The sequence below is a fragment of the Bos grunniens genome, chromosome 12, assembly GCF_055505025.1.
Source record: "Bos grunniens cultivar Pamir isolate PY7600 chromosome 12, Bosgru_T2T1.0, whole genome shotgun sequence".
Classification (NCBI taxonomy): domain Eukaryota; kingdom Metazoa; phylum Chordata; class Mammalia; order Artiodactyla; family Bovidae; genus Bos; species Bos grunniens.
In genome coordinates this window covers 28,537,262-28,563,280 of record NC_141176.1, presented here as the reverse complement: position 1 = coordinate 28,563,280, position 26,019 = coordinate 28,537,262, and the positions used below count along the sequence as shown (strand labels likewise).

The 26,019-nt window shown below is 34.7% G+C and overlaps 1 protein-coding gene across 8 annotated transcripts in view; it reads left to right on the top strand.

The window, feature by feature from the left end:
• Window positions 1–24,982, top strand: part of PDS5B (PDS5 cohesin associated factor B) — a 185,508-nt gene extending 160,526 nt beyond the window's left edge. For 2 of the 8 annotated variants that reach the window (XM_086329414.1, XM_086329415.1), the window contains exons 25-35: window positions 2,453–2,657; window positions 4,955–5,069; window positions 6,780–6,912; window positions 7,249–7,368; window positions 8,380–8,442; window positions 9,008–9,153; window positions 10,532–10,637; window positions 17,116–17,555; window positions 17,645–17,755; window positions 20,515–20,653; window positions 21,997–24,982. In XM_086329414.1, coding sequence (XP_086185540.1) covers window positions 2,453–2,657; window positions 4,955–5,069; window positions 6,780–6,912; window positions 7,249–7,368; window positions 8,380–8,442; window positions 9,008–9,153; window positions 10,532–10,637; window positions 17,116–17,555; window positions 17,645–17,755; window positions 20,515–20,653; window positions 21,997–22,032 — 1,614 coding nt within the window. In that variant the 3' untranslated portion in view covers window positions 22,033–24,982. The remainder of the gene's footprint in view (window positions 1–2,452; window positions 2,658–4,954; window positions 5,070–6,779; window positions 6,913–7,248; window positions 7,369–8,379; window positions 8,443–9,007; window positions 9,154–10,531; window positions 10,638–17,115; window positions 17,556–17,644; window positions 17,756–20,514; window positions 20,654–21,996) is intronic. The other 6 variants (XM_086329420.1, XM_086329421.1, XM_086329419.1 and 3 more) reach the window with 5 other exon arrangements.
• The last annotated feature ends 1,037 nt before the right edge of the window (window positions 24,983–26,019 follow it).

Genomic DNA, 26,019 nt, shown 5'->3' with positions numbered 1-26,019 from the left:
GGATAGATAACAGATAGTAGTTCTGTCTATTGGTTACTATTTTTTTTAATTGAAGTATAGTTGATTTATAGTGTGTTAATTTCTGCTATATAGCCAAATAATTCAGTAGTGCACACACACACACACATTCTTTTTATATTCTTTTCCGTTATGGTTTATCACAGAATACTGAATCTAGTTCCCTGTGCTATCGAGTAGAACCTTGTTATCCATTCTGTGTATAATGCTTTGCATCTGCTAACCCAAAACTACCATTTCCTCCCTCCCCCTCTCCACCTTCCCCCTTGGCAACCAGCCATAAGTCTGTTCTGTGTGTCTGTTCTGTTTTGTAGGTAGGTTCATTTGTGTCTTATTTTAGATTCCACATGTAAGTGATAGTATCTTTCTGACCTACCTACTTCACTTGGTATGGCAATCCACAGGTCCATTCCTGCTGCTGCAAAGTGGCAGTATTTGATTAATTTTACGGCTGAGTTGTATTGTCATTCGTCTGTGGATGGGCCTTTCCGGTGTCTCCAGGTCTTGGCTGTCGTAACCGGCACTACCGTAAGCGTGGTGATGCAGGTCTCTTTCTGAACTATGGTTTTGCTGATTATGTGCCTGGGAGTGGGATTACTGGATTGTATGGTGACTCTACTTTCAGTTTTTTGAGGAACCTCCATACTATTCTCCATAGTAGCTGCACTTGACTACTTTTTTAAAAAGTGGGTGTTTGGTATTGTAATAAACTGAGGTTTAAAGTAAATGAAAGAAGATGCACAAAATAAGGATTTAAAGATAAGGGCAAGATGTTGCAACCTGGGTTTTGAAGAAAAGCAAAATTAGCATTCTAGATAGAAGAAATAAACATACAGTTGCAATAATATGAAACACACCACACATTATGTTCATTGATGGAGTGTAATAATGAAAGTCTTTGTATATCTCATATATGGTTCAAAAGTCATATTGAGCTTTTCCCTATAGTTTAGAAAAAATTCTCATAATGTGTAGCAGACACTGTGTTAGGTTTTGAGGCACAAAGAGGAATAAAATCTCAGTGCTTGGCTTCAAGAAATAGCACTGCATAAGACAGATAAACCAGTCCTTTTCATACTGTGTACTAAATGCTAGCTCAACATTGAGAAAACAAAGATCATGGCATCCGGTCCCATCACTTCATGGGAAATAGATGGGGAGACAGTGGAAACAGTGTCAGACTTTATTTTTTTGGGCTCCCAAATCACTGCAAATGGTGACTGCAGCCATGAAATTAAAAGACGCTTACTCCTTGGAAGGAAAGTTATGACCAATCTAGATAGCATATTCAAAAGCAGAAACATTACTTTGCCAACAAAGGTCCGTCTAGTCAAGGCTATGGTTTTTCCTGTGGTCATGTATGGATGTGAGAGTTGGAGTGTGAAGAAGGCAGAGCGCCAAAGAATTGATGCTTTTGAACTGCGGTGTTGGAGAAGACTCTTGAGAGTCCCTTGGACTGCAAGGAGATCCAACCAGTCCATTCTGAAGGAGATCAGCCCTGGGATTTCTTTGGAAGGAATGATGCTAAAGTTGAAACTCCAGTACTTTGGCCACCTCATGCGAAGAGTTGACTCATTGGAAAAGATTCTGATGCTGGGAGGGGTTGGGAACAGGAGGAGAAGGGGACGGCAGAGGATGAGATGGCTGGATGGCATCACTGACTCGATGGACGTGAGTCTGAGTGAACTCCGGGAGTTGGTGATGGACAGGGAGGCCTGGTGTGCTGTGATTCATGGGGTCACAAAGAGTCGGACACGACTGAGCGACTGAACTGAACTGAAATCCTAGGCTGGAGATATGCACAGAGTACTAGCAGAGCAAAGTACTAGATATGCACAGAGGGTTCAGGATAAAGATTTACACAGTGATTTCTAGAAGATATGGGAGCTGTCCTTGAAGATGAGGACGGGTTAGCTACTAGAGTGGAGGTGGGTGGTTTAGGAGAGCGAGTGGTGTGAGAAAAGCAGGCACAGTGATGAGCAGTTAACTAAGAGGAATGTGATGTTGCTGAAATGGATTAGTAACTCCTGCCTTTGGAGTTGTGCATTTTAATCTGAACAGTTTTTTTAAATGATAGAACTAAATATATAAATTGGACAGAGTTTTATCTTAGTAAATGAAAAAGGTAAATAAAAGATAGTGTTCAGACTTGTTTTTACATATCTCATTTAAGTTAAGGTGGATTAATATATACTAGTTTTTATCTATTCAGTGTGTTCTCACACAGGTAGCTGGTAGTCATTTTAAGGTCCAAGTTATCACTCTGGCCTCCATATTAACTTGTCACATCTTAGTCCTGTGAACTGGAGCACTGGTTGTGGGTACATGTGCTATGTTTATTCTTCTGATTACCTGATATAGTGGATTTCTTATCCAAAATTGTTACTTCCTCTGATACCATGTAGGTAACATGTGGAATAATTATGTCTTCCAGGATGAATGCTATCAAGTAAGACAAGTGTTTGCTCAGAAACTTCACAAAGGCCTTTCTCGATTACGGCTTCCACTTGAGTATATGGCAATTTGTGCACTTTGTGCAAAAGACCCTGTAAAAGAAAGAAGAGCTCATGCCAGGCAGTGTCTGGTAAAAAATATCAATGTGAGACGCGAGTATCTGAAACAGCATGCAGCTGTTAGCGGTAAGCTTGTGTGAAAATGAAGAGTATACTTTCCCATCTTGCCAGTTTCAGTTTTGTGGAGCACAAAATGACGTTACTGTTGTTTATTATATTCTAATCAGCCCTCATTAAGTAAGTTGTTATTACTGTTTTTCAGCAGCAACTTTTCCTCGTAAAAGGTCATTTTAAAATATAAATGCATGGGTATTTAAATATCAACCCATAGTTTTTTATGCAACTGACTAAAAGGCCAAGGGGAAAAAGCAGGAGCTTTGGAGGTAAATGAAGCAGTAAGGGGTACATTTATGAAGATTGTCTAAGTTCTCTTTTAGTTTAAAAAAGTCCAGGTCTTTAAACTTTATTGGTTGTCCTCACCTGTAGCTGACATTAATATCAGGGTCCTGTGTGCCTTTTTAAAATTTGTTTACCTCACTCCGTCCACACTTACTAGTTTTTGTGTCCCTGACTTCTGTGACTTGATCAACAGCATTAAAAGCCATCCAGTTACGCAAGTCAGAAGTCAGAGGCATTCCTCATGCCTCCTTTTTTCCTTTCATTGGTCACTAAATCCTCTTAATTCTTCTTTTGGGTGTCTTCACTGTTTCTCCCCAACTCCCCTATCCTGCTGTATTTCACTTGAATTATCATATCTACTCCTGACTAACTCCGTGTTGTAAATGTTCCCCTGCCTCCAGCCGAGCCACACCACTGTCAAAATTATCTTCCTAAAACAGATCCGCTCACGTCATTTTCTTGCTTGAAACCTTGGTTGGCTCCTTTCTGCTCAGAGGATCAAGTAGAAGCTCATTAGCATGACACTTTGTAGTGAACTCTCAGCCTGAGTTTTAAACTTTCTCTCTAGCTACTCCAGAATGTAAATTCTTTGCTCCTTGTACTCTGGATTATTTGAAATTTGTCTAGCCAGCTTTTTTCTCTGTTGTCAACTCTGGAAATTTTGCCTCCCCCTTCTGGCCAAACAAATAAACAAAACCAAGGAGAGAAGTTTGCCCCTTTTGAATCCTTTAAAATACAGTTTTGAGACCCTCTTTCTTTCTCTTCCTACTTCGCCTTGAGAGTTCTGGAGTTAAATCTCACCTCTGCCACCTCTGCCATTTACCGGTTGTATTTGGGCGGGTTGTTTATGCAGTCTGAGCCCTAGTTTCCTTTTTGTAAGATTGGTATAGTTTTACTTGTATCTTATGGTGGTTATGATTAAAAAGTTGTATATATAAAGCACCTGGCATAATGCATGGTTCAAAAAAGTACTCAGAAGTCATTAGCTGTTCTTATTTTAGGGTACTGTCCATGGTGAAGGTGGGCTTCTGTCCTGGTCCTGTCTGTGCTCAGTGTGAGGTCTTTGTCTAGTCTTTTTTTATGTGTGTGTGTCTAGTCTTACGCATCTTTATATTTAAAATAGTAAGCCCTACTAAAATAGTAGGTCTGGAAAAGAGTAAACACTCAGTACATGTTAGATAGCCTTTAATTCAGATTTCACTGAATTTTGAACCTTGTTATTTTTTTCTTCTGTACCTACCTTGAAATGAATATTACACACAAGCTTATTCTCTTTGAGTTCAGTGATAGGAATAAAGAAAATTTGGTGCCTTGTTGACACATACATTATTTTACTCTAGACTGAACATTTGATTTAAAATTGCAAGAGTAGGAAATATAAAAAGAATTGCTCAGAGTATGAATCTTGGTCTTTTGAGTAACCTTTATTAAAACTAGTTAGGATTTCCATTTCTATGTGTAATGGCCCCTACTGATCCTCAGTCAAAAAATCAAAACATTTGAATTTAAACTGAAAAGATACTTCATTGTTATATAAAATGCCCTAGAAACAATGTCTGTTCCTTTCTGTCAGTTTTTATGTTGCAAATTGTATTAAATAGTATCAACCTTTACTTCCTATTTTTGTGCCATACTGACTGAAAGATTTACTAGTTGTTTACCTTTTGCACAGCAACTTACAAGGGAATGTTGAACATAGAGTTACTAATAAGAAAAATAGATTTTATGTTCCTTAGTCTTGAGTATAGTTTGGGTCACTTTTTCCTCATATCTGTTGAAAATTGAAATATGTATCTTTGTAGGCTTGGCACAGGGTGCACTTAGTAGGCATATCAGTATTGGCCATGATGGATAACTGGATAAACTCTATGATGTACCTCAGCACTGGACCTTTCAGTGTATTTTTCTTCCAGTGATATTGTGGTATATTATTGGGATACAAGAAATAGAGTATCAGAGAGAGAAAGAGAACGAGTAAGATTTGGTTTTCTAACCTAGATGTTTTTGTTTTATTTCTTTTTCAGAAAAATTATTGTCTCTTCTACCTGAATATGTTGTTCCATATACAATTCACCTTTTGGCGCATGACCCGGATTATGTCAAAGTACAAGATATTGAACAACTTAAAGACGTTAAAGAGTAAAGACTTTTTCCATCCCATTTTCATATTTTCTGAAGTTGTTTCCTGTTAATAATGGAATCTCAGTTATAATTAGTATATTAAATTTATTTCATTTTTTAGGAGTTTAAGGTTCTTTACCTTATTTGTTCTCTTTTTCTTTTTTCCTACCATTTCTTCATATTTCATTTCTTATATAATTCCCAAAACAACTTAGCATAATTACTGTATTACTGTCCTGTTTCTCTACCAGTCTGGCATTTCTTTTCTATTGAAGTTATCCATTAAAAAGTTTGTCTGTAATTCTTATCTTTTCCTACTTTCTTCTGAAGCACTGTATAGATTTTTATGTGGAGTGAATTAATACTCTTATTCACATGGTAAGCATATTTCCTTTGCAGTTCCTGTCTTTCTCCACAAGGAAGAAAGATGGTCTACTTTAATAATGGGCCAAGTTGATAACCAGGGAACTGTTCCCATACTTTAGTTGATTAGGTTTATGACAGTTGTAGTTCTTTGAAAGATTCTTGTTCAGATGCCAGAAGAATATACCTGCCAGGGTGTGGGATGGGGGAATATAATGATATTTAGAGAAGTCTTTGTAAGACTTCCTTAAATAGAGATGAAATCCTATTTTTGTTATAGTAAAGGGTGACCTCTGTGGTTTTGAAAAATTAATTTCTTATGCTTTTAGCTTCTTTATTAAAGAAAAAATAACTCTTGGTTTCTTGATTCATAGAAATAGTTTATAGTTAAGTATTTGTGGTGCTTCAAGAGAATAAAATTAAATTACTGGTAATTTTCTCATGACAAGAGAAAAGGCTTTTGCCCTCTTTTTGCCACAGTTTCTAGTTTTAAAGAATAAGCAATTAGTTTTCCCAAAATGAATTCTGTGTTAGTATGATTATACTAAGGAAAACTTTTAGCCATTCCTCTTTCTCAGAACACATTGGTTTGGGTTTTTTTTTTTTAATGATAAAATATTCCTTGAAACTTACTAAATAAATATTTGGGGCTGTATTTATAAATGGTCTAGTACAGCCCTGAGTGATCTCCTTTCTATCAGAGAAAAGAAACCGTAACCTATGCCTGCAGTCTCAGAGGTTACTTTTCTCCCTTCTAGAACTGATGCCTTGTTTCACATTTCCCTCTTCTCCCGTTTTCTCCTCTGTACTATCACTCTGTCCCATTCTGTATGCATAATACAGAGACAAAGGACTTTCATTTTTTTCTTGCATAGAATTTAATATAATTACCCTGAAACTGAAGTAGTGAAACTTTTTTTTCTCTTTAGTATGTAAGTTGTCAGCCCTGACTTTTCCCTCAATTTATTGATGAAGACTCTTAATGGTTGTTAGAGTTTCCTAAAGACTGCAGTCAGAACCGCGGTCAATCTTAGCACATGAGAGTCTTCACTTTGTGACCCAGTTACTGCTTCAGGGAGCCCTCCATCCCTGCCACAGCTCGGGATTAAGATCACTGCTTTATTTCTACCATTTCTGTTTCTTTTTAACTTTTCTGTCTACCTAGGAAAATTAGTGAGAGTTTGAGAAAGGATGTTATGAACTCATACCTACATTGCTGATATGTTGTAATATGTATGTGATGTACTTTTTTTTTCTCTATTGATTTTTAGCTGTTTCTTTTTAATTTTGTCTGCTCTTAGAGTTCATTATATTTAGAATTATATCCATATTTAATAGTGAATTTTTTTTCTTGGTATTTTTTAGGTGTCTTTGGTTTGTTCTGGAAATACTAATGGCTAAAAATGAAAATAATAGTCATGCGTTTATCAGAAAGATGGTAGAAAATATTAAACAAACAAAAGATGCTCAAGGACCAGATGATGCAAAAATGAATGAAGTATGTAATTCTTTGTAAATAGTTATGATTCTGTATTGACTTTAAGCATTTGAGCATAGGGTATAAGACTTCTCTAGACAGCATGAGTCTTTGCTGCTCGTAGTAAATAGTAGTATTCATGTTAGTAATTAGACTTACTAATATAGAATCAGTAGAGAATAGTAGTAATGCTGTTACTAGTAAACTAATTACAATAATAGAATAAGTATTTTAACTTACACTGTTGTCCTGAAAACTACATACTTAATGCACGTTCTGGAATTACTCCTAATTCACAGAGTCTAGTTTGCCAACTTAAGTACCTGATTTTTTCTTTTTGTTTAACACCCATTGCAGAAACTGTATACTGTATGTGATGTTGCCATGAATATCATCATGTCAAAAAGCACCACATATAGTTTGGAATCTCCTAAAGACCCGGTACTGCCAGCTCGTTTTTTCACCCAGCCTGACAAGGTAGTTATTTTAGGATTTATTTGTGTAAGTTGAAATAAAATATATTGTCACCACTAGGTTGTGGGAAGATCAGGAGGAATCAATGTCAAGACTTGACCCACTACTTATGTCATGGGGAAAGGTCACCGTGAATCTTAACCATGTTCAAGATCAGAATGTGGGCTAAGCTGGAGGACACAAATAGGTTCAGAAATGAGTTAAAATGATCTAAAATTTTTATTGTTTTCTGAGTTTTATGCTAGTCTTAAGAGCACAGGCAAAAATGTGATCAAAGCTGATAAATTAATGAGTTAATGGCCATTGATTCAAAACAGGAAGGAGAATGCTGATACAGTCTGAAATTATAAGCCCTTGAAATTTCTAACTGGTGTGAAACAATCAGAGAACTGACATTGGAGCAGGCTTAATACCTGGGAAGCATTACAGGGATCTTCCCAAACCACTTTCAGAAAACTGAAGTATAGTATTATTCTAAAAAAGGTATTTTTAAGAATCTCTTGGAGGTTTATAGTCTATCTAAGTGAGAGGAAAACAGTCATTACCCCCCCCCCTTTTTTTTTAAAGCAGAATACCAGTTAATATCTTAACCCCAGTGTATAGAGATTGGAATAGGCCTTGTAGGTTCACCTAAAAAGGGACTGTCTGCATTTAGGCATTCACTTTTTTGTGATTAAGATAAAAGTAGTATATATATATATGTGGTCTCTTCCCTGGAGAGTATTATTATATAAGCATGTTTTTGTTCAGGTGCTCTTACAGCTCTAGCATATTAGAGCTCAAAAATGTTGTGTTAATACTAGAGTTAGTACAAGGTTAGTTTTAGCTATTACAGCATTTAAAATCAGTGACTGAAATTTTGTGTTTCAACTGATTTTTAGTTTCAATAAATATGTATTTTATAATGCACTTTAAAACAAAAGCTGTTCTAATTTAAGTTTTATTGACTTTTGAATTGCTTTGTAGATACAGTGTTTCAGAAGTCATTGACTGTCTTTTTTCCCTTGCTTCCAGAACTTCAGTAACACCAAAAATTATCTGCCTCCAGAAATGAAATCATTTTTCACTCCTGGAAAAGTATGTTTTGAAAATTGTTTTAATTTTTATGTGGTAGTTTATTTTAGTGTGACTGTTGGTATTATTATATTATTTTGTATTTCTTTTAAATTGGTGTATCAAAAGAAAATACAAATATTCAGTATCTTCCATTTAGTAAGAAAAAGTTATTTTTACTATATAGATGTAGGTTGAGATATAGAACATATTTTTTAACTTATGGTAAAACCCTGGATATCTTCTTTCTTAAATTTCTTATTCTGTAGTATTAAAGTAAAAAGACATATCCTTCCCTGGCAAGAGTCTAATTGTCAATTTTCATTGTTGACTATACATTTTGTGTTCTCACTTTCTTTGTAAGCCTTCTTACCGTAGATAACTTAGAAACTTAACTGTTATTCTGTTAATACAGTTTTTTATTTATTCAAGTGATACTCAGTTTATAATTCTTATTTTGCTTAAGGATAGGCAAGCTTTTCATGGTTTATATATGGAAATACTTTGGCAGGTGTTATTTGTGATTCTTTGCATCTAAATTTCTTTTGGTTTTTATCAAATAGAAAGAGATACACATTTTTCATTTCAGCCCAAAACAACCAATGTTCTAGGAGCTGTTAATAAGCCGCTTTCATCAGCAGGCAAACAATCTCAGACAAAATCATCACGAATGGAAACTGTAAGCAACGCAAGCAGCAGCTCAAATCCAAGCTCTCCTGGAAGAATAAAAGGGAGGTAAGTACACAAGAAATACCATGCTTTACATTAAGGAATCCACCAAGGCTATGAGATCTAAAATAACGTCTTCTACCTTTAATGTCAGTGAATGAAAGTCAGTGCATATCTGTACATTCCTTTTTAACACTGAGAGCCATTTACAAGGTAAATGTATTTGCTTACTCACTTAGATGGGTACTCCATAGCCTTTCATATTTTAGCTTGTTGGGGCAATCCGTTGTAAGACATAAGCTGGTTTCCAAACTTAGTGTCCAGTGAATGTAAATCTTTAAATTATGGCTCATCTATACAGTGGAATACATACTCCTTTAAAAAATGATGACGTATGAGCTCATATGAAGAGTTTCCACAATATGTGATTGAGTGGAAAAGACAAAGAATAGAACAGTGTAAAGTATTTTGGGGTTTTAAGAAGAATTTGTATTTACGTGTACTTGTACATGCATCAAAAGTTTTAGGAAGAATGCCCAACATCTCCATAGTTCATACAGTAATCTAGTGTAGGAAGGAGGAAGATGCTCTGATGTGGTTTTGAATTTCTTTTACTGTGCATGCATGTAACTTTTTTGTTTTAAAAAAGTTTAAAAATGTGCTTTCAAATTGTGCTGTGTACTTTCAATTTTTTATTTTCTAAAGAAAAAAGGAAAATAATTTACAGTTTAACTAGTTTTGGCATTTTTGTTGTTTAGTTTCTAAGTTGTGTTGTTTTTTGTTCACCAGGACTCTTTCTAAGGGAATGGGCTAGGTGTGTGTGAGAGATCACTTTGGTTGGAGAATAGGGATTAGAATAATGGTCAGGGATGAAGTTGAGAGGTAGCCAGATTATGTTTGCCCTTTGTGGATAATGTAAAGGATTTGGTTTGACTTCTAAGTAAAACTGGAAGATGTAGAGTCTAGTGATCTAATTTGTGCTTTTAGAAGATTACCTAGGTTACTGATGGAGAATAGAGGAGCTAGAATCAGCTAATAGTAATCTCAGGTAGGCATGAAAAGGGAGAAGGTTGGAAAATAGCCAAATGGTGTTAAATATATTAAAGTGCTTCCCTTGCAGCTCAGTTGGTAAAGAATCTGCCTGCAATGCAGGAGACCCAGGTTCGATTCCTGAGTCAGGAAGAGCCCCTGGAGAAGGAAATGGCAACCCTCTCCAGTATTCTTGCCTAGAGAATTTCATGGACAGAAGAGCCTGGCAGGCTACATTCCATGGGATGGCAAGAGAGTCAGACACAACTTAGGGACTAAACCACCATGAAAATAAAGTGGATACTTTTTGGAAAGAATGAAACTTTTTGTTCATAAAGCTATAAAGCTACTCTGGGAACAGGAAGAACTTTTAAGGTTTGATTGTAATAATAATAACAAATATCTGTATTAAAAGGCTTGATAGTTCTGAAATGGATCACAGTGAAAATGAAGATTACACAATGTCTTCACCTTTGCCGGGAAAAAAAAGTGACAAGAGAGATGACTCTGATCTTGTAAGGGTGAGATATTTCGTTTGATTTTATAATAAGTACAATAATAGTAATTCTTTCTATGTAAATAATAATTTTTACACGGAAACTAGTGAGTGTTACTTTCAAGTTTGACATATGATTTTACTTCAGTGGTTTTAATCACAAATTTGAGTTTATAATTATCCTCTACCATGTAATTTAAGTATATTGAATTTCTTGTGTGTCTTATCATTCTAGTAAGCAGTCTTTATTCTTTAAAGCTTTGGACTCAAACATGCCTGTTCTGTTCTCAGAACTGCTTGGCTTTTGTGTTTGTTTTCTTTTTCTTTAAACATAATGAGTTTAGACTTAGCCTTAGAGAAGAGACTAGAATGAGAATTCTTAAAGGTTCTTCCATCTTAGCTGATTTCCTGAGCCTTTAATTACTAAATATGATTCCAGTAAATGTTGGAAATGCTACAGTTTTCATAAAGTCCTTGTTTAGTTTTTAAATCTTAATAGCAGTGATACTGATATGTGTTATAGACATAATTTATAGTTATCATTTGAAGACAATTTGGCATTTTTAGTATGGATATAGAATACGGTTACGTATTCCAACACAACTCAATGGCATTAATAATGGAGTACATTTTGACTTTCTAGGTTAGCTCTAAACATTTCTTGAATAACTTGTTAGGTTCCCTGAATTAGTTTCTTTATTAGTGAAGTGTGGATACTCAGCTGGTAAAGTTTATCAGAATAAATGAATTAGCCCAAATGAATGGTGGTTGCTGCTGTTTCATTGTTATCAAGATTAATATTTTTGATTAATAATTATCATAATAAAAGTTAATGTGTTTTCATCTACTTGATTAATAGAGGGAAAAATTATTAATAAATACATTGCTTTTTCTGAAATAGTTCTTGTACTTCTTGTCTTCCAGTGGCCCAAACTTACATATCCCACAAAGTTTAAATGATTTTCAGTTTTTTTCAGGTTTCTCCCAATACCTTATTTTAGAAAATTGTTTCTCTTTCTACTTAAAACTCTAAAATTCTTACTCAATCTTAACCATAGTGTTAATTCTGATTATTATTGGCTGTTTAAAAATTTCACCCAAGCAGAATTAAAAATTGATTGCTTAGCCAGAAAGGAACCTTGTTATCTGGATTTATAGAAGAATCCTTGAGTGGGAAAAGCTATTTATGTCTTCTAATCTGACCTCTCCCTTAGTGCAGAAATTCCTTCTCTATAATTTATGAGAGTTAGTTACCATGTGCTTGAAAATGCCTTAAGTGGAAAGCCTGTAATTTCTCCCATTTGTTGGAGACCTCAGGTAGGTTACCCACACCCACATATATTGCTCTTCTTCCCCCCCAAATTAGAAAACATGGTTAATATTTTGTTATCCTATAAATTCCATATCTAGTTTACATTTTGGAGCAATGCAGAATAAAGTCCATGTTTTCACAGAACAGTTCTGAATTTACAAGCTTTTGAGATTGATACGTGTAGTTAATAAGGCTTTTGCCATCTTTTGTGTAACTTTGCATCCATTTTCAGAAGAACCTTATTAATAAGCTTGTTCCAACTGAAATGTCTTTAGAGAGCTGACATTATGAAACAGAAGTTGAGTTTAAAGACCAATAGATAGTGGAAAAGTATTGTTTTTTTTTGTATACTACCAGCTTCACATTGAAATTTCACTGCAAAATTATTGTTCATGTACATTTATATTAAATACAGCCACAGGACTGCAAAGGTCAGTTTTCATTCCAATGCCAAAGAATGTTCAAACTACCATACATGTGCTCATTTCACATGCTAGCAAGGGAATGCTCAAAATCCTTCTAGACTTCAGCAGAGAGTGAACCTAGAACTTCTAGATGTACAAGCTGGATTTAGAAAAGGCAGAGGAACCAGGGATCAAATTGCCAACATCTGTTGGATCATAGAAAAAGCAAGAGAATTCCTAAAAAACATCTACTTCTGCTTCACTGACTATGTTAAATCCTTTGACTGTGTGGATCACAACAAACTGGAAAATTCTTAAAAGAAATTGGAATATCAGCCCACCTTACCTGTCCTGAAAAACCTGTATGCAGGACAAGAAGCTACAGTTAGATCAGACATGAAACAGTGGACTAGTTCAAAATTGGGAAAGGAGTATGATAAGGCTGTATATTGTCACCCTGCTTTTTTAAGTTTTATGCAGAGTATATCATGCAAAACGCCAGGCTTGATGCATCACAAGCTGGAATCAAGATGGCCAGGAGAAATAACAACCTCATATGCAGATGATATACCACCCTAACAGCAGAAAGTGAAGAGGAACTAAAGAGCCTCTTGATGAAGGTGAAAGAGGAGAGTGAAAAAACCTGGCTTAAAACTCAACGTTCAAAAAACTAAGATCATGGCATCCAGTCTTCATGGCAAGTAAATGGGAAAAAAGTGGGAACAGTTACTTATTTTATCTTCTTGGGCTCCAAACACTTGCTCCTTGGAAGAAAAGCTATAACAAACCTGGACAATGTATTAAAAAGCAGAGACATCACTTATCCAACAAAGGTCCATATAGTCAAAGCTATGGTTTTTCCAGTAGTCATGTATGGATGTGAGAGTTGGACTATGAAGAAGGCTGAGCCCCAAAGAATTGATGCTTTTGAACTGTGGTGTGGGAGAACCACAACAGTTGGCACTCTTGAGCATCCCTTGGCTGCAAAGAGATCCAGCCAGTCCATCCTAAAGGAAATCAGTCCTGAATATTGAAGGACTGATGTTGAAATGGAAACTCCAATACTTTAGCCACCTGATGCGAAGAACTGACCTATTTGAAAAGACCTTGATGCTGGGAAAGAATGAGAGCAAGAGGAAAAGGGGACAACAGAGGATGAGATGGTTGGATGGCATCACCAACTCAATGGATGTGAATTTAAGCAAACTCCAGAAGATAATGAAGACAGGGATCGCAAAGAATTGGACACAACTGAACAATAATAATTTAGTTTTACAATTAACATTTTCCCCATTTCTTTTCTGATGTCGATTTTATACCCCCTCTGTTCTGAAAACAGTACAGTACAAATGAAAAATTAGAGAATTTAGTGCTTTAGGAAGCTAGATTATTTTATGATACTGTCAAGAAAACAGACATTGAATTTCCTTTTTACCACCAGCCTTTTCCAGAACATTAAGATTTCAGCCATTTTTTTCAGATCTTTGGACGTCAAAATGAATTGTAATATTTATAATTGGAAACTTTAGTTTTATTTTAATATTTTTCTTCCCTTCTCTAAGTAATGACAATTAATTTTTAATTTATGTTCAAAACTCTAGAAAAATAGTAACAAATTAAAACCAAACATTTATATGCCTTTTTTCTTCCCAGAATACAAGGATAATTTAAATGCTAAAAAATCTTTTTATATAACAAATCAACATCCTAAATAAAAGATGCTAACAAGATAATCTCAGATCATGTCAATCAGATATAAATAAAATTTCATTCTTGGCAAAAGTGAACTCTTTGTAAATTAATGCTAGAAACATACTTCATTATATGCTAAAAGTTTTATCTGTTGAAGTCAGTAGTCAGTGATTTGGTCAAAATTATTATTCTTAAAGGCAAAATACTTGAAGCATTTTTATTAAAAATCAGGAACAAAACATACAACCAGTTACCACCACTGTTATTGTTCTAGAATATTTGGCCAGTTCTGAAAGACATGAAATAGGAACCAAAAGTATGATGATGAAAAAGAAGAGATATTTATTTTTATACTCTTAAAAAAAATAAGAAGCAATAGAGAAACTAAATTTAGCATGGTAGATGTATGTTTGTATGTATATATATAACTAACTTTACTCCAGTCATTTTACTTTATATCAGATAGACACTTGGGGGAAAAGAGATTTACTTTACAGCAATAACCGTTACAATGGAATTAGATAGAGGGATCTAAACATAACCTTAAAAAGGAGGAGGAGGAACCTATGTGGAGGAAACATCAAAACTGAGAAACATAGAAGAGACAGAGGACATGCCATATTCCTTCATGGGATAAATGAATAAAAAAAGATGATAGTTCTAAGTGAAAATATCATTGTAAAATTCCAGTGTGATTTTAAGTCCATGGCGAAGAATGTTGTTGTTTAGCTGCCAAGTTGTGTCCAACTCTTTGTGACACCATGGCCTATAGCCCGCCCAGTCTTCTCTGTCCGTGGAATTTCCCAGGATTTCCAATATTCCCAAGAATACTGGAGTGGGTTGCCATTTCCTTCTCAGGGGATCTTCCTAGACTAGATATGAAACCTGTGTATTCCTGCATTAGCAGGTGTATTTTACCATGGAGTCACTAAGGAAGCTCAAGGGTAGAATAAATGGATGCAAAGGAGGAGTAATGATAAAATCAGCCCAACCAAAGACAAACATACTTAGTTATAATTAGTAAAATACTGTGCTTTTGTTGCATAGTATTTTACTAATACCTAGAAATATTACTGTTTTTGAAAAATAATACAAAGTAAAGGAAGCATAATATATCATTGATTTTGAAGTGATTGGATGTATCTTTGGCAGTGGGAGTAGGTAAAACAGTTTAGAACCTCAACTCACATCCTATCCTAAAACAAAATATGATAATGTCTACCATAACAATACACCAGAGACTGGAAGGTTTGAACAACACAAATTTTCTCATGTTTCTGGAGGTTGGAAAGTCCAAGATCAAAGTGTGGGCCAATTCAGTTGCTGATGGGATCTCTGTTCCTGGTTTACAGATGGTTACCCTGGGTTCGATCCCTGGTGGGGAAGACCCCCTGAAGTAGGAAATGGCAACCCACTCCAGTATTCTTGCCTGGAAAATTACGTGGACAGACCAGTGTGGCGGGTTACCGTCCATGTGGTCACAATGAGTTGGACACGACTGAAGACACACGCACACACCCTCACACACCCTCCCTTCTTGCTGTGTTCTTATCAGTGGTAAAAGGATATGAGTTTGAGCAAACTTCTGGAGACGATGAAGGACAGGGAATCCCAGCGTGCTGCTGTTCATAGGGTCGCAAAGAGTCAGACATGACTGAGCAACTGAACAACAATAAGCTGGTGAAGAGAGAGACAGTGAGATCTCTCTGGTGTCTCTTTTCCTGAGGACACTAATCCCATCATGAGGGCCCCACCCTTTAGACTTTAGAATTACCTCCCAAAGATCCCATCTCCAAAGAATATCAGAATTCTACAGCTTGTGAATTTTGTGGGGACACAATTCAGTTCACAACAAACAGGAAATAAAATCTAAAGTATACACAAAAGTGTAGAATATTGTAGATTAAAACTCAAACTCCAATAAACAGACAAGGGGCATAACTAGGCAGTTCACAGATAGGAAACACAAATGACTAATTAAACGTGAAGAATTGTAAGTAATCTGATAATTTTTGTTTTCACTGATGTTTTAAGAATGTAAATTGGAACAAACCATTTGGAAATTAACTTAGTACTACAAACATGTTTTTATATGTTTTACATGCATGGTATACCTATGGAGAAAATTACAAATTCATACATATTCTTCCTTGTTTCTTTGAAGAATTTCTTTAAAGAATCTCCATCTACGAGTCAAGGCTTAAATTTTGTGAATGTAGACTGGGATTTTATGTTAAATTTGAAAGTCACTGATTTTTGTATTGTTGTATCTGGGAAGAAGTGATATCTTTGATTCAGAAATGCTTTCAGAATTTTTAATAAATGATGAATATGTTTAACTTTTGTATCTTGCAACCTCCTTTATGAAATAAAATAGTTCTTTTATGATGTGTATGCATTATGCATTACATAGTTGATATTTATGTCTTATTATATACACTGTGTGGTAAAATTAGGATTACTTAAATTGACTATCAAATGCAGATCCACTATACTCAGTGTAGTTGTCTATTATTTAAGCATTGAATTTGGCTTTTTCTCTTTTTTTAGTAGACCAGATAGATTTTTTTTTCTTTTTTCAAGAAAATACATTGATTTTATTATTGAAACAGTATAGACATTTGTGAAATATTTGAAAGTAAGTTGCCAATTAAAACTTGGTAGAGACAACAGATACTAATAAGAAACAACTGCAATTCTTCATAATGAGTACTGAACTATGACTCCTTTTAAGCGTTGAATTTAGAATGTTCTTTTTAATGGACTAGCTCTTCATCAAAAATTTATCATCTAATCATCTATTGATCTTGAGAGGTTTCATCTGAGGCTCTTTAGCTTGAGTAAGAATAAAAATTTACCCTCTTACCCCCAGATTATGTTTTATATTAGAAAATTGTTATTAAAAGCAAGTAGGTAGTTATGGTTCTGATATGCTTAAAACCTCTAGACCTTATTTAGGTACATTCTTATAACTGAAGTGGATAACAGATTTTGTTCGTTTGTTTATTCTTGAACATATATATATATACACACATACACACACACTAATAATGTATACTAAGTTTTATATTTGAAATCGTGGCTTTTATTCCTAGTCTGAATTGGACAAACCAAGAAGCCGGAAAAAGACACCTGTAACAGATTCAGAAGAGAAATTAGGCATGGATGACCTTTCCAAGTTGGTACAGGAACAGAAACCTAAAGGCAGTCAGCGTGGACGAAAGAGAGGCCATACAGCTTCAGAGTCAGACGAACAGCAGTGGCCTGAGGAAAAGAGGCTCAAAGAAGATATACTAGAAAATGAGGATGAACAGAACAGTCCACCAAAAAAAGGTAAACGAGGCCGACCACCAAAACCTCTTGGTGGGGGTACACCCAAAGAAGAGCCAACGATGAAAACATCCAAAAAAGGAAGCAAAAAAAAATCTGGACCTTCAGCAGCAGAAGAGGAAGAGGAAGAAGAAAGACAAAGTGGAAACACAGAGCAGAAGTCAAAAAGTAAACAGCACCGGACTTCAAGGAGAGCACAGCAGAGGTAAGTGTGTGCAACTCTGAACTGCATGCGTCCGTTATTGTACTGTAAATCATAACTTGGTGCTGTCTGCATCCGGGTCTTCCCCAAAGCAGAGCAGAGTCTCCTGACACTACTGCAGCTGAACCCACACAGTCCACACCACAGAAAGGACGAGGAGGACCGTCAAAAACACCGTCACCATCACAACCCCCCAAAAAGGTGTAAGTTGTAAATAATATTAAGTTTCAAACCAGTTTCAAATTATTTTGCAAGAATTCATAAATTTCTAAGTATAGCAATATATATTGAAAGTGTTAGTTGCTCAGTCGTGTCCAACTCTTTGTGACCCCCTGGACTGTAGCCCACCAGGCTCCCTTGTCCATTCTCCAGGGAAGAATTCTCCAGGCAAGGATACTGGAGTGAGTTGCCATTCCCTTCTCCAGGAGATCTTCCTGACCCAAGAATTGAACCAGATCTCCTGCACTGCAGGCAGATTCTTTACTGTCTGAGCCACCCGTATATTTAGCCTAGTATACTAGGTAAGATAAAATTTTTGTAAACTTACCTAGGTGATTGATATCCCAATCATCCTTTGGTGACATTTGTACATTTTTATAGGTTTTAGACAAATGGTTATAAATACCAAATAGTTTATTATTTCCAGTACACACTTTTTGGTACCTAAAGAGACGATGGCGTATCTTTAAATAATCATACCATAGATCACATTTTCTTGTTACTCCACACCACAGGTTTTCCATCTTTCCTCAGCAGCTTTAAAAAAATAGCTTATACACTTTTGCTTTCATTCTTTGATCAGTGTAGGAAAGTCATTTTTCCTAAGTATATTGGTGGAAATTATCACATAGTGATCTCAAGCTTTTGATGTCTTGATATTGTTTGTTTTCTAATCAAATTAACACATCTGTATCTATATATAGATTTGGATGATCACACAAGTACACGTTTATAGGAGAGTTACAGTGACAAATCTATGTCCAAGATTATTAAAGTGGCAGGGGCATCAATGTTGTAATTTGTAAATTTGGCACTTTCTTTCTCATTTAAAGCAAAAACAGAGTAGAATGTTGTCTGTTAGAAATTTTACAGTTTTTCTGAAAGTAATCCCATACTTCAGTGGCTTGACTTTTCAGAGTTGGCAGCACACCTTGGTTAAACACTCAGTTCATAGTTTTTCCTGTTCCTATGTATTCCATAGGAAAAGTTACCAAGTATCTAGCTAGTACTTCCCACCTTTTTCCGTTTAATTTTCCTTCACGTAAAAAGTAAAGGTAAGTACATTTTTGTGGCAGCTTTATAAATGTGTTTGTATTCAGCCATGGAAAAAAATCACTGTTTAAAAAAAAAATTCCTAAGATAGCTTAAATTTCGATGATTAATTTTATAACAAAATAATAGGGTGAATATCTTTCATGCTTGTAACTTTAATTTGTTTATATTTGGGCATCATAAAATGAAGGGCTTGTATGATTATCATGTTATCTTGTAAAATGACACAAGTCCTCCTCATGGGAATATTTTAAATGAAGCAAGTATTTTCTGTTAAAAAAAAATCAACACAGAGAGAGTGTCTATGATCCTGTCTTAACAGCCTAACTTCTTTTTGCTGGAAAGCCCCTCTTTAGAGGTAGTGTGATCACATATGTTACGATTTGCTTGTTTTCTTGTTCTGATCTTAGTGGAATTGAGCAAGATTGTATTATTTTCCCTGTATTTTCTTCTGTTAATTCTGAAAAACTGAATCAAGTAAGTAAATTTGAGTAAATTGGCTTGAGTACAGATTAAACAGTATATATATTCAATTGCTTATAGAAATGATTAGGAAATTCTAAATTAAATACCAACAGATATATACGTTTAATTAAATGGTGGTATCTGTTACATATTTTTGAGTATCTTCTATGTATCAGAGAGTATTAGGTGCTAAGGAATATAGTGACAGAAAACAGACATCCTTAAAGTACTTACCATCTAAAAGGGAATGTAGTTATTAAATAATCACACATGAATGTGAAATAATAAGTTGTGAACTGTACCTTGGAGGACAAAGTTAGGGTGCTGTAAGAGAGTGTAATGAGAGGGCTGGGGAACTGGGGAAGTTTTCTCTTTGGAAAGTTGATTCCTTGAGAACAAATTGATTCCTCAAGTTGATTCCTTGAGAACAGTAGGAGTTAGACTTCTAGAGAGTAGGGAGAGGAACATTTCAGGTGGAGGGGACCCTGTTTTGGAAGGTTCTGAAGTGGGAAAAATCTTGACAAATTCAGAGAGCCGAAGGAAGGCAAAGTTTTTGCTGTATTGTAGTTTCAGGGGATTGGGGTATAGAAAAAGATGAGAACTGACAAGTAGGCAAGGCCAGTCTAAAGGTCCTTATGTACTTATCAAGGAGGTTAATGCAGTTACTCTCAGTACAGTAGGGGCCTCTCTCAGGGGTGTTGAGATCAGCTGTTTTACATTTTTAAAAGATTACTTAGAGAGAGGCAAAAGATGAGAATGGTTTAGAAATATGTACGATGTAACAGTGAAGATGGAGAGAAGTGAATGGATTTGAGATTTCTTTACAAGTAGAATCTTTAGGTCAGACAAAGAATTGCACGCTATTAAGGAAGACTCTAAATTTTCTGGTTTGAGTGACTCAGTAGACATAGATGCCTTTTACAGACTTGGGAAAGATAAAAGGAAGAGTAGACTTTGGGTTATATTTTAAAATCCTTTATGGCGTTGGTTTCAGTCACCCTGACTTTTGTTATTTGTTATCTACCAAATAACAGTACAGTCTAGGGTTAAGTACTGGTTTAGGGTTTAGAATGTAAGGAAAATATTTCTTGGCTTACATGGTAATTCAGGGTAAAAATGATAATAAGGGAAAGTCTATGAAGTATTTAAAGCATTTCCTCTTATGAAGTAAACTACCACTTAAAGATCACAATGCTCATTTTATTTTACCTGTGTTTTACTCTAGCCGTGTAGGACGCTCTAAACAAGCAGCTACTAAAGAAAATGACTCAAGTGAAGAAATAGATGTGTTTCAGGGTAGCTCTCCTGTCAATGATGAAAATCCACAGGAAGAAACAGAAGAAGAGGAAGTCTCTACAGTAAATGTATGTGTTTTTTAAAGTGCCATGTGTGATAGTATGGAATGTATTCAATAGAATTAGAGTTGATAAGTGGTCAGATTCTTTTAGCACTTGCCGTTACTTAATAATTCTGAATATATATGTATTTTTTCATTTGTTTGTAGTGTGTTCATCTATCAGCTTAGATTGTGGAGAAAATATAATTTATGAAAACCTGAAACCAAGTGAGAATAATAGACGTAGCCTAGTGAGAGTGTAAATGTCCAGTGTACAACTGAATACAGAGAAGAGCAAGTGATAGTCTCAGGACGACACCGCATGCACTTAAGTTTTCCCAGTATCTGTTATATATACTCTTGGTAATATTTCGTATACATCTTTTGTTTCAGTTTCTCAGTAGCAACTAGAAGTTAGTCAGTCATGTAGAATAAAGTCATGTCTTCAAATAAAATTAGCGTTTGGGATTCATAAAAATTGGCAATAGACCTTTCTTTCACAAAAGTAGGAACGTGATGCCTCCTAAGATACTTTTTAAAATAATGAATGACTTTGCCTGTCACATCTCCGATTTTTCTCTTTGGAAGAAATATAATTGATGCATCTAAGTAAGAGCTGTGTATTGCTAATATTCATGCTGAATCTGTGGATCAGCTTAGCTAGTTTTAGTTTTTTGTTTGAGAAACGTGTGTCCTGTGATCAAGCCCCAGAGTTGACCCCTGCCTCTCTGTCTTATTTAATATAATCAGCACCTCTGTCTGCATCAGGATTCATTTATCTGAATTAGTTGAAGACCAGAGGAAAAAAATATGTTGAATTTTGGTCTCAAACTAGTTTGGCTTGTAAAGGGTTTTTATGGGGGGAAGATATAAAAATAAGGCTCATGAGTACATAGTAACTGAGGGCTTCATTAAAGGAAAACTAAACTATAAGTTTATGTTCCTCTTGATAATACTAAACTTATTTTATCTGAAATTTTATGCTTTCATTAGTACTTGCCACATTTTTTATATGTTTTTGATAGTTGTTATGATCCAAACTCAATAGGTAGTTTCTGAGAAAGGTAGCTATAAGCCTAAATTCATATCCTTTACTACAGACACATAAATAACAAGGTGATATTTGTCATTGTTTTTTGCTGTTGACATTGACTTCTGTTCATTTCTCTTTAAAATTATTAAACAGAAAAGTAAAATATTTTCTCTTTTGCTAATCCTGGGAAAGGCTGTTTATGAGCATTCATGTATGTGATGCTAAGACAGAAAGTTAATGTAGGAGAAAGATTTTAAGAAAGGACTATCAGGAACATGTTAAGAATAATAATTGGTTATAAAACAATGGTAATTACACCCGTTGATGTTTCTTTCAAGGTGCGGCGGCGAGGTTCTAAAAGAGAAAGGCGATGAACAGATGCCGTTAATAACTTTCTGTGTGAGAGCTTTGAAAAAAATGGTTGTCAAGCTTCAGGCTGAGTAAAGCCTTTGATGCACAAAATGGGACTGCTGAAGAGTGGACAGTTGGACCTTACTCTGATGACCTCATGTGTCTGTGGTCACACACTTTAGCCATGCGCATGGTGACAACATTGACTATGGAGTCTGTGAAAGAGTCTAATGTGTGATGGCTATGTAGACATAAACTAAAGAAGAAACTTGTAAATATGTTTTTCTTTCTTTTTTTTTTAAATGTTTCTGACTTCTAAAGTGCTTGTATAGCTTTTATCTGCGGCTTTAAACTGACAGTGCCCAGCTGTTTATTGGATCTATTGATTTGAAAAGAGTTCTTTAGGATAGATCTTAAGCAGTAATCTGTCAGTGTTTGTATTTGTATTCTCTGCAATTTACTGTGAAAAAAAATTTTTTTCAACAAATGGTGTCATTTTCTTGATGTCACTGTTTGTTGGAGCGTTGAAATGCTCTCTTTCCCGTACGTCTATTAGCTGGTGTTTACTCCCAGGCATCCTTAATCTGCAGAGGTGCTAAGTGGTCTGCCATCACACCTGAATCATGCCTCTGATGGGAGGACGCCACACAAATGGTGAAACAGTCCTGAAGTTGTTTGATTATTTTACACCTCAGTATTGGTCCCAGAATTTTCTGGCCTGTCATGGCAATGAAAATTTTAAAAAGAGAGAGATTTAAAATATTTTAATTTTAAAGAGTGTGTTATTAAAATAATGTACTGAATTCTTTATCCCGTTTTATCATCCCTTTTCAGTTTTTATTAATCTACTGTATCAATAAAATTCTGTAATTTGAATTAGTTTCTGATAGTCTAGAATGTTATTGTGTATAGATACTTCCTCTTGAACGTTATGTTCAGAAAATGCAAATTATTACACTATAATATAAAATCTGATATATACACATTAGAAATGTTTCGGTTCTCCATAACAGTGTAAAGTTAATCAGAAAGAAAAAAATTTTATTGATGCAGTGTGTCTTTATAAAGCTGTTCTTGAAAGCAAGTGTTTTGTATTTTATAGTGAGTTGCATGTTTATGAAAAAGTGCTGAAAATGGGATGTGCTCTTTTCTGTAAATTCATATTTAGCCATAGTATATGATAGATTGCCCCATAACATAGTTTTTCATCAAGAGTTTATTATTGTACTTTATTTTGGAGCCAAAAATTGTTTTTTGGGGGGAGGGGCAGGGTGGGAGTGATATATCCAACTATATGAGCTACTGTAGGTACCACAGTCTTATGAACTTTGAATGAAATTCCACTTGTCCAGATTGAGAGAAGTGGAAATTTATTTGGGTTTAGAGCATATCTTTCTTCTTTTCTTTGTTGTAATCTACAAAATATAGAAACAAAGGCAGTATCCTTTATACAGTTTTATGAACTGTATTTTCAACCAAAACATATAGGGTATGACTTAATGCTTACCTACATTCATTTTAGTATTTCAGGTGCTGTTCTTTCATTTTTTTCATGGTTACCATCAGAAAAGAAAATCATATTCTAACTTATTTATCACAGTGAATAATGGAGCATTTTCATTTAAATATACCATTATGTTTAAGGTATATTTCCAAGATTGGTTATAATAGATGGGGGATATAATAAAGAAACTACTATTTTGGAAAATGAGGTTTACTATTTTCCAGTGTATACTCACAATTGATGTGATTATTTTTCTTTTAAAAATTTCTTCATGTTTATGAAAGGGCCTTTTATTTAAAAAAAAGTTTTGAATTGTGTCTTAATCTCTCAATATTTAACTATTCTTCATTTACAACAGTACTGACACCAGTGATAATGGGAGGCTGCTATGTATCAAGGCAGCTAATGTTGGACCAATATACAGCTGGTTTTTAAACGTGTCATTAGCTCAATTCTCCCAAACACGCTATTTCTATTTCAGCAGTACAAAGGCATGTTTTTAAATCTATAAAATAAAGAATAAGGGATAGCTTTGTATTTTCGTCTTTGACTAAATTGCATCAGAAATGTTTATGGAAGTATATCCTTAAGACCATTTTATAAAACATAATGAAAAAATGATTGTGGAGGATTTTTATTTGCATGATCATAGTTAACCAAATTTCATTGCACATTTAATTCTGTATATTAGTTCACACAAAATGCTCATTGTAGATTTTGTTCAATGCCAATGAGTCTGTGATTTTGTAACTTGTCTGTTCACTTTTTGGGAGGATTACAATGTAAATTTTCCATTTTTCTGTAGAAAAATAGGTGCAATAATGATCAAAGTTTTGATGTCCTGAGTAATCTTAGGGGATTATCTTATTATTATGTTTAAACTTAACATTTCATGTACTAACATTTGGAGAGCCACATACTATAACTAAAGTAAAATTAAGTATGTGTAAAACATTAATTGCTAACAGTGGTTAGCAAACTCTTCAGTGATAATGTTCATTTTGAAAATATGTACTGTATAAAATTAAGAAAATATTTAACTCATTGTAACAAGTTCCACTATGAAAATCTTACGATTCTTCAGTGAGGTTATCTTGCTGCACTCTGTAGCAAATCCGTTTAATCTACATTATAATAAAATTTCTTGCTGCAGTGCAACAGGAAGCTTTTTCAGTGATCTCCACTGTATATGTAAATTACAAATGTGGCTGTACAACTTGTTCCAGGCATTAAAGGTTAAATTACATTCTGTATTTTCTTACAACTTGTTAAGTTTGATTTTTAAGATTTCCTTTTGCCCACTTAAAGAATGTCAGGAATTTAAGAATTTGTTTAACTTAGGCATATGTCCCCTACCATATAGTATTATGTCACCATAATGAACAATTGGTATTTAGGTAGATAACCAATTTTCAGACACATTTTTGGATTTTCTGTGAAGTTGAATAAACATGGAAGCTAATATATAATTGTATTATTTTATTTATGTGAATCTATATTCATTTATATTTAAATGTTTACTAAGTGGAGGAGGTCATATTTTAATGATTTTTACTTTTGGAGCCTTTGGTTCATGAAGAGAAAAGTGTATTTCCTAGTAACATTTTTCAAACTTTTTGTTTGAACTTCTCATGCAAAATCTTGGCCGACAGAGATTTACTAAGTATTATGTAAATGATTGCATAACTGAAGAAAAGAAATGTATCAACTTCAAAAGTAAGCACTAAGAAATGTTGTGGCAGTTTTGTTAATGTATTCAGCAAATATTTATTGAATTCCTACTATGTGCTAGGCTGGCTACAGAGGACAAGTGTGATCAGGATAGTGAGTCTCTGCTCTTGCGGAGCTCACGTCCTCCACAGAGAGGTGGGGGAATAAGGAGAACAACAAGCAGTATTTAATATCATATCATATGGTAGAAAGTGTGGAGATTAGAAAAGGACAGATTGGATAGAGAGTAGAAATGATTGGAGGAGAACCTGTTTTATACACTTGGAAGCTATGTTTTTCAGTAAAATTTAGGCTCATTACATTTTTATGCTGAGTTGACACTTTTATAATTATAAAATGTCACTTGTTGTCTGTATGAATACATCATGCTGGCTTTGATAATCGATATAGCCATTACCAGTTTTGTTGTAACTGTTCTTTGCATGACAAAACTTCTGTCCTGTTATTTTCAACCCGTTTGTGTCCTTATGTTTAAAAGCGTGTTATTATGTAAACATTTTATCCTTTGGTCTTGTTCTTTTAGCCAATCTCAGAATCTTGTTTTTTTAATTAGAGTGTTTAGGCTACTTATTTTTGGTTTAATCACTGATATGGTAGCTTTTTTTGGTATTTTCTTTTTTTGCCATTTTTTTCCTTCATTCCTTTATGTTCTCCTTTTCCTACCTTCTTTTGGCTCAGTAAAGTACTTCTTGCTATATTCTCTCTTTTACTAGCTTTTTAGTTATACCTGATTGTGTTATTATTTCAGTGGCTAACCTGCAGATTACAATATCTA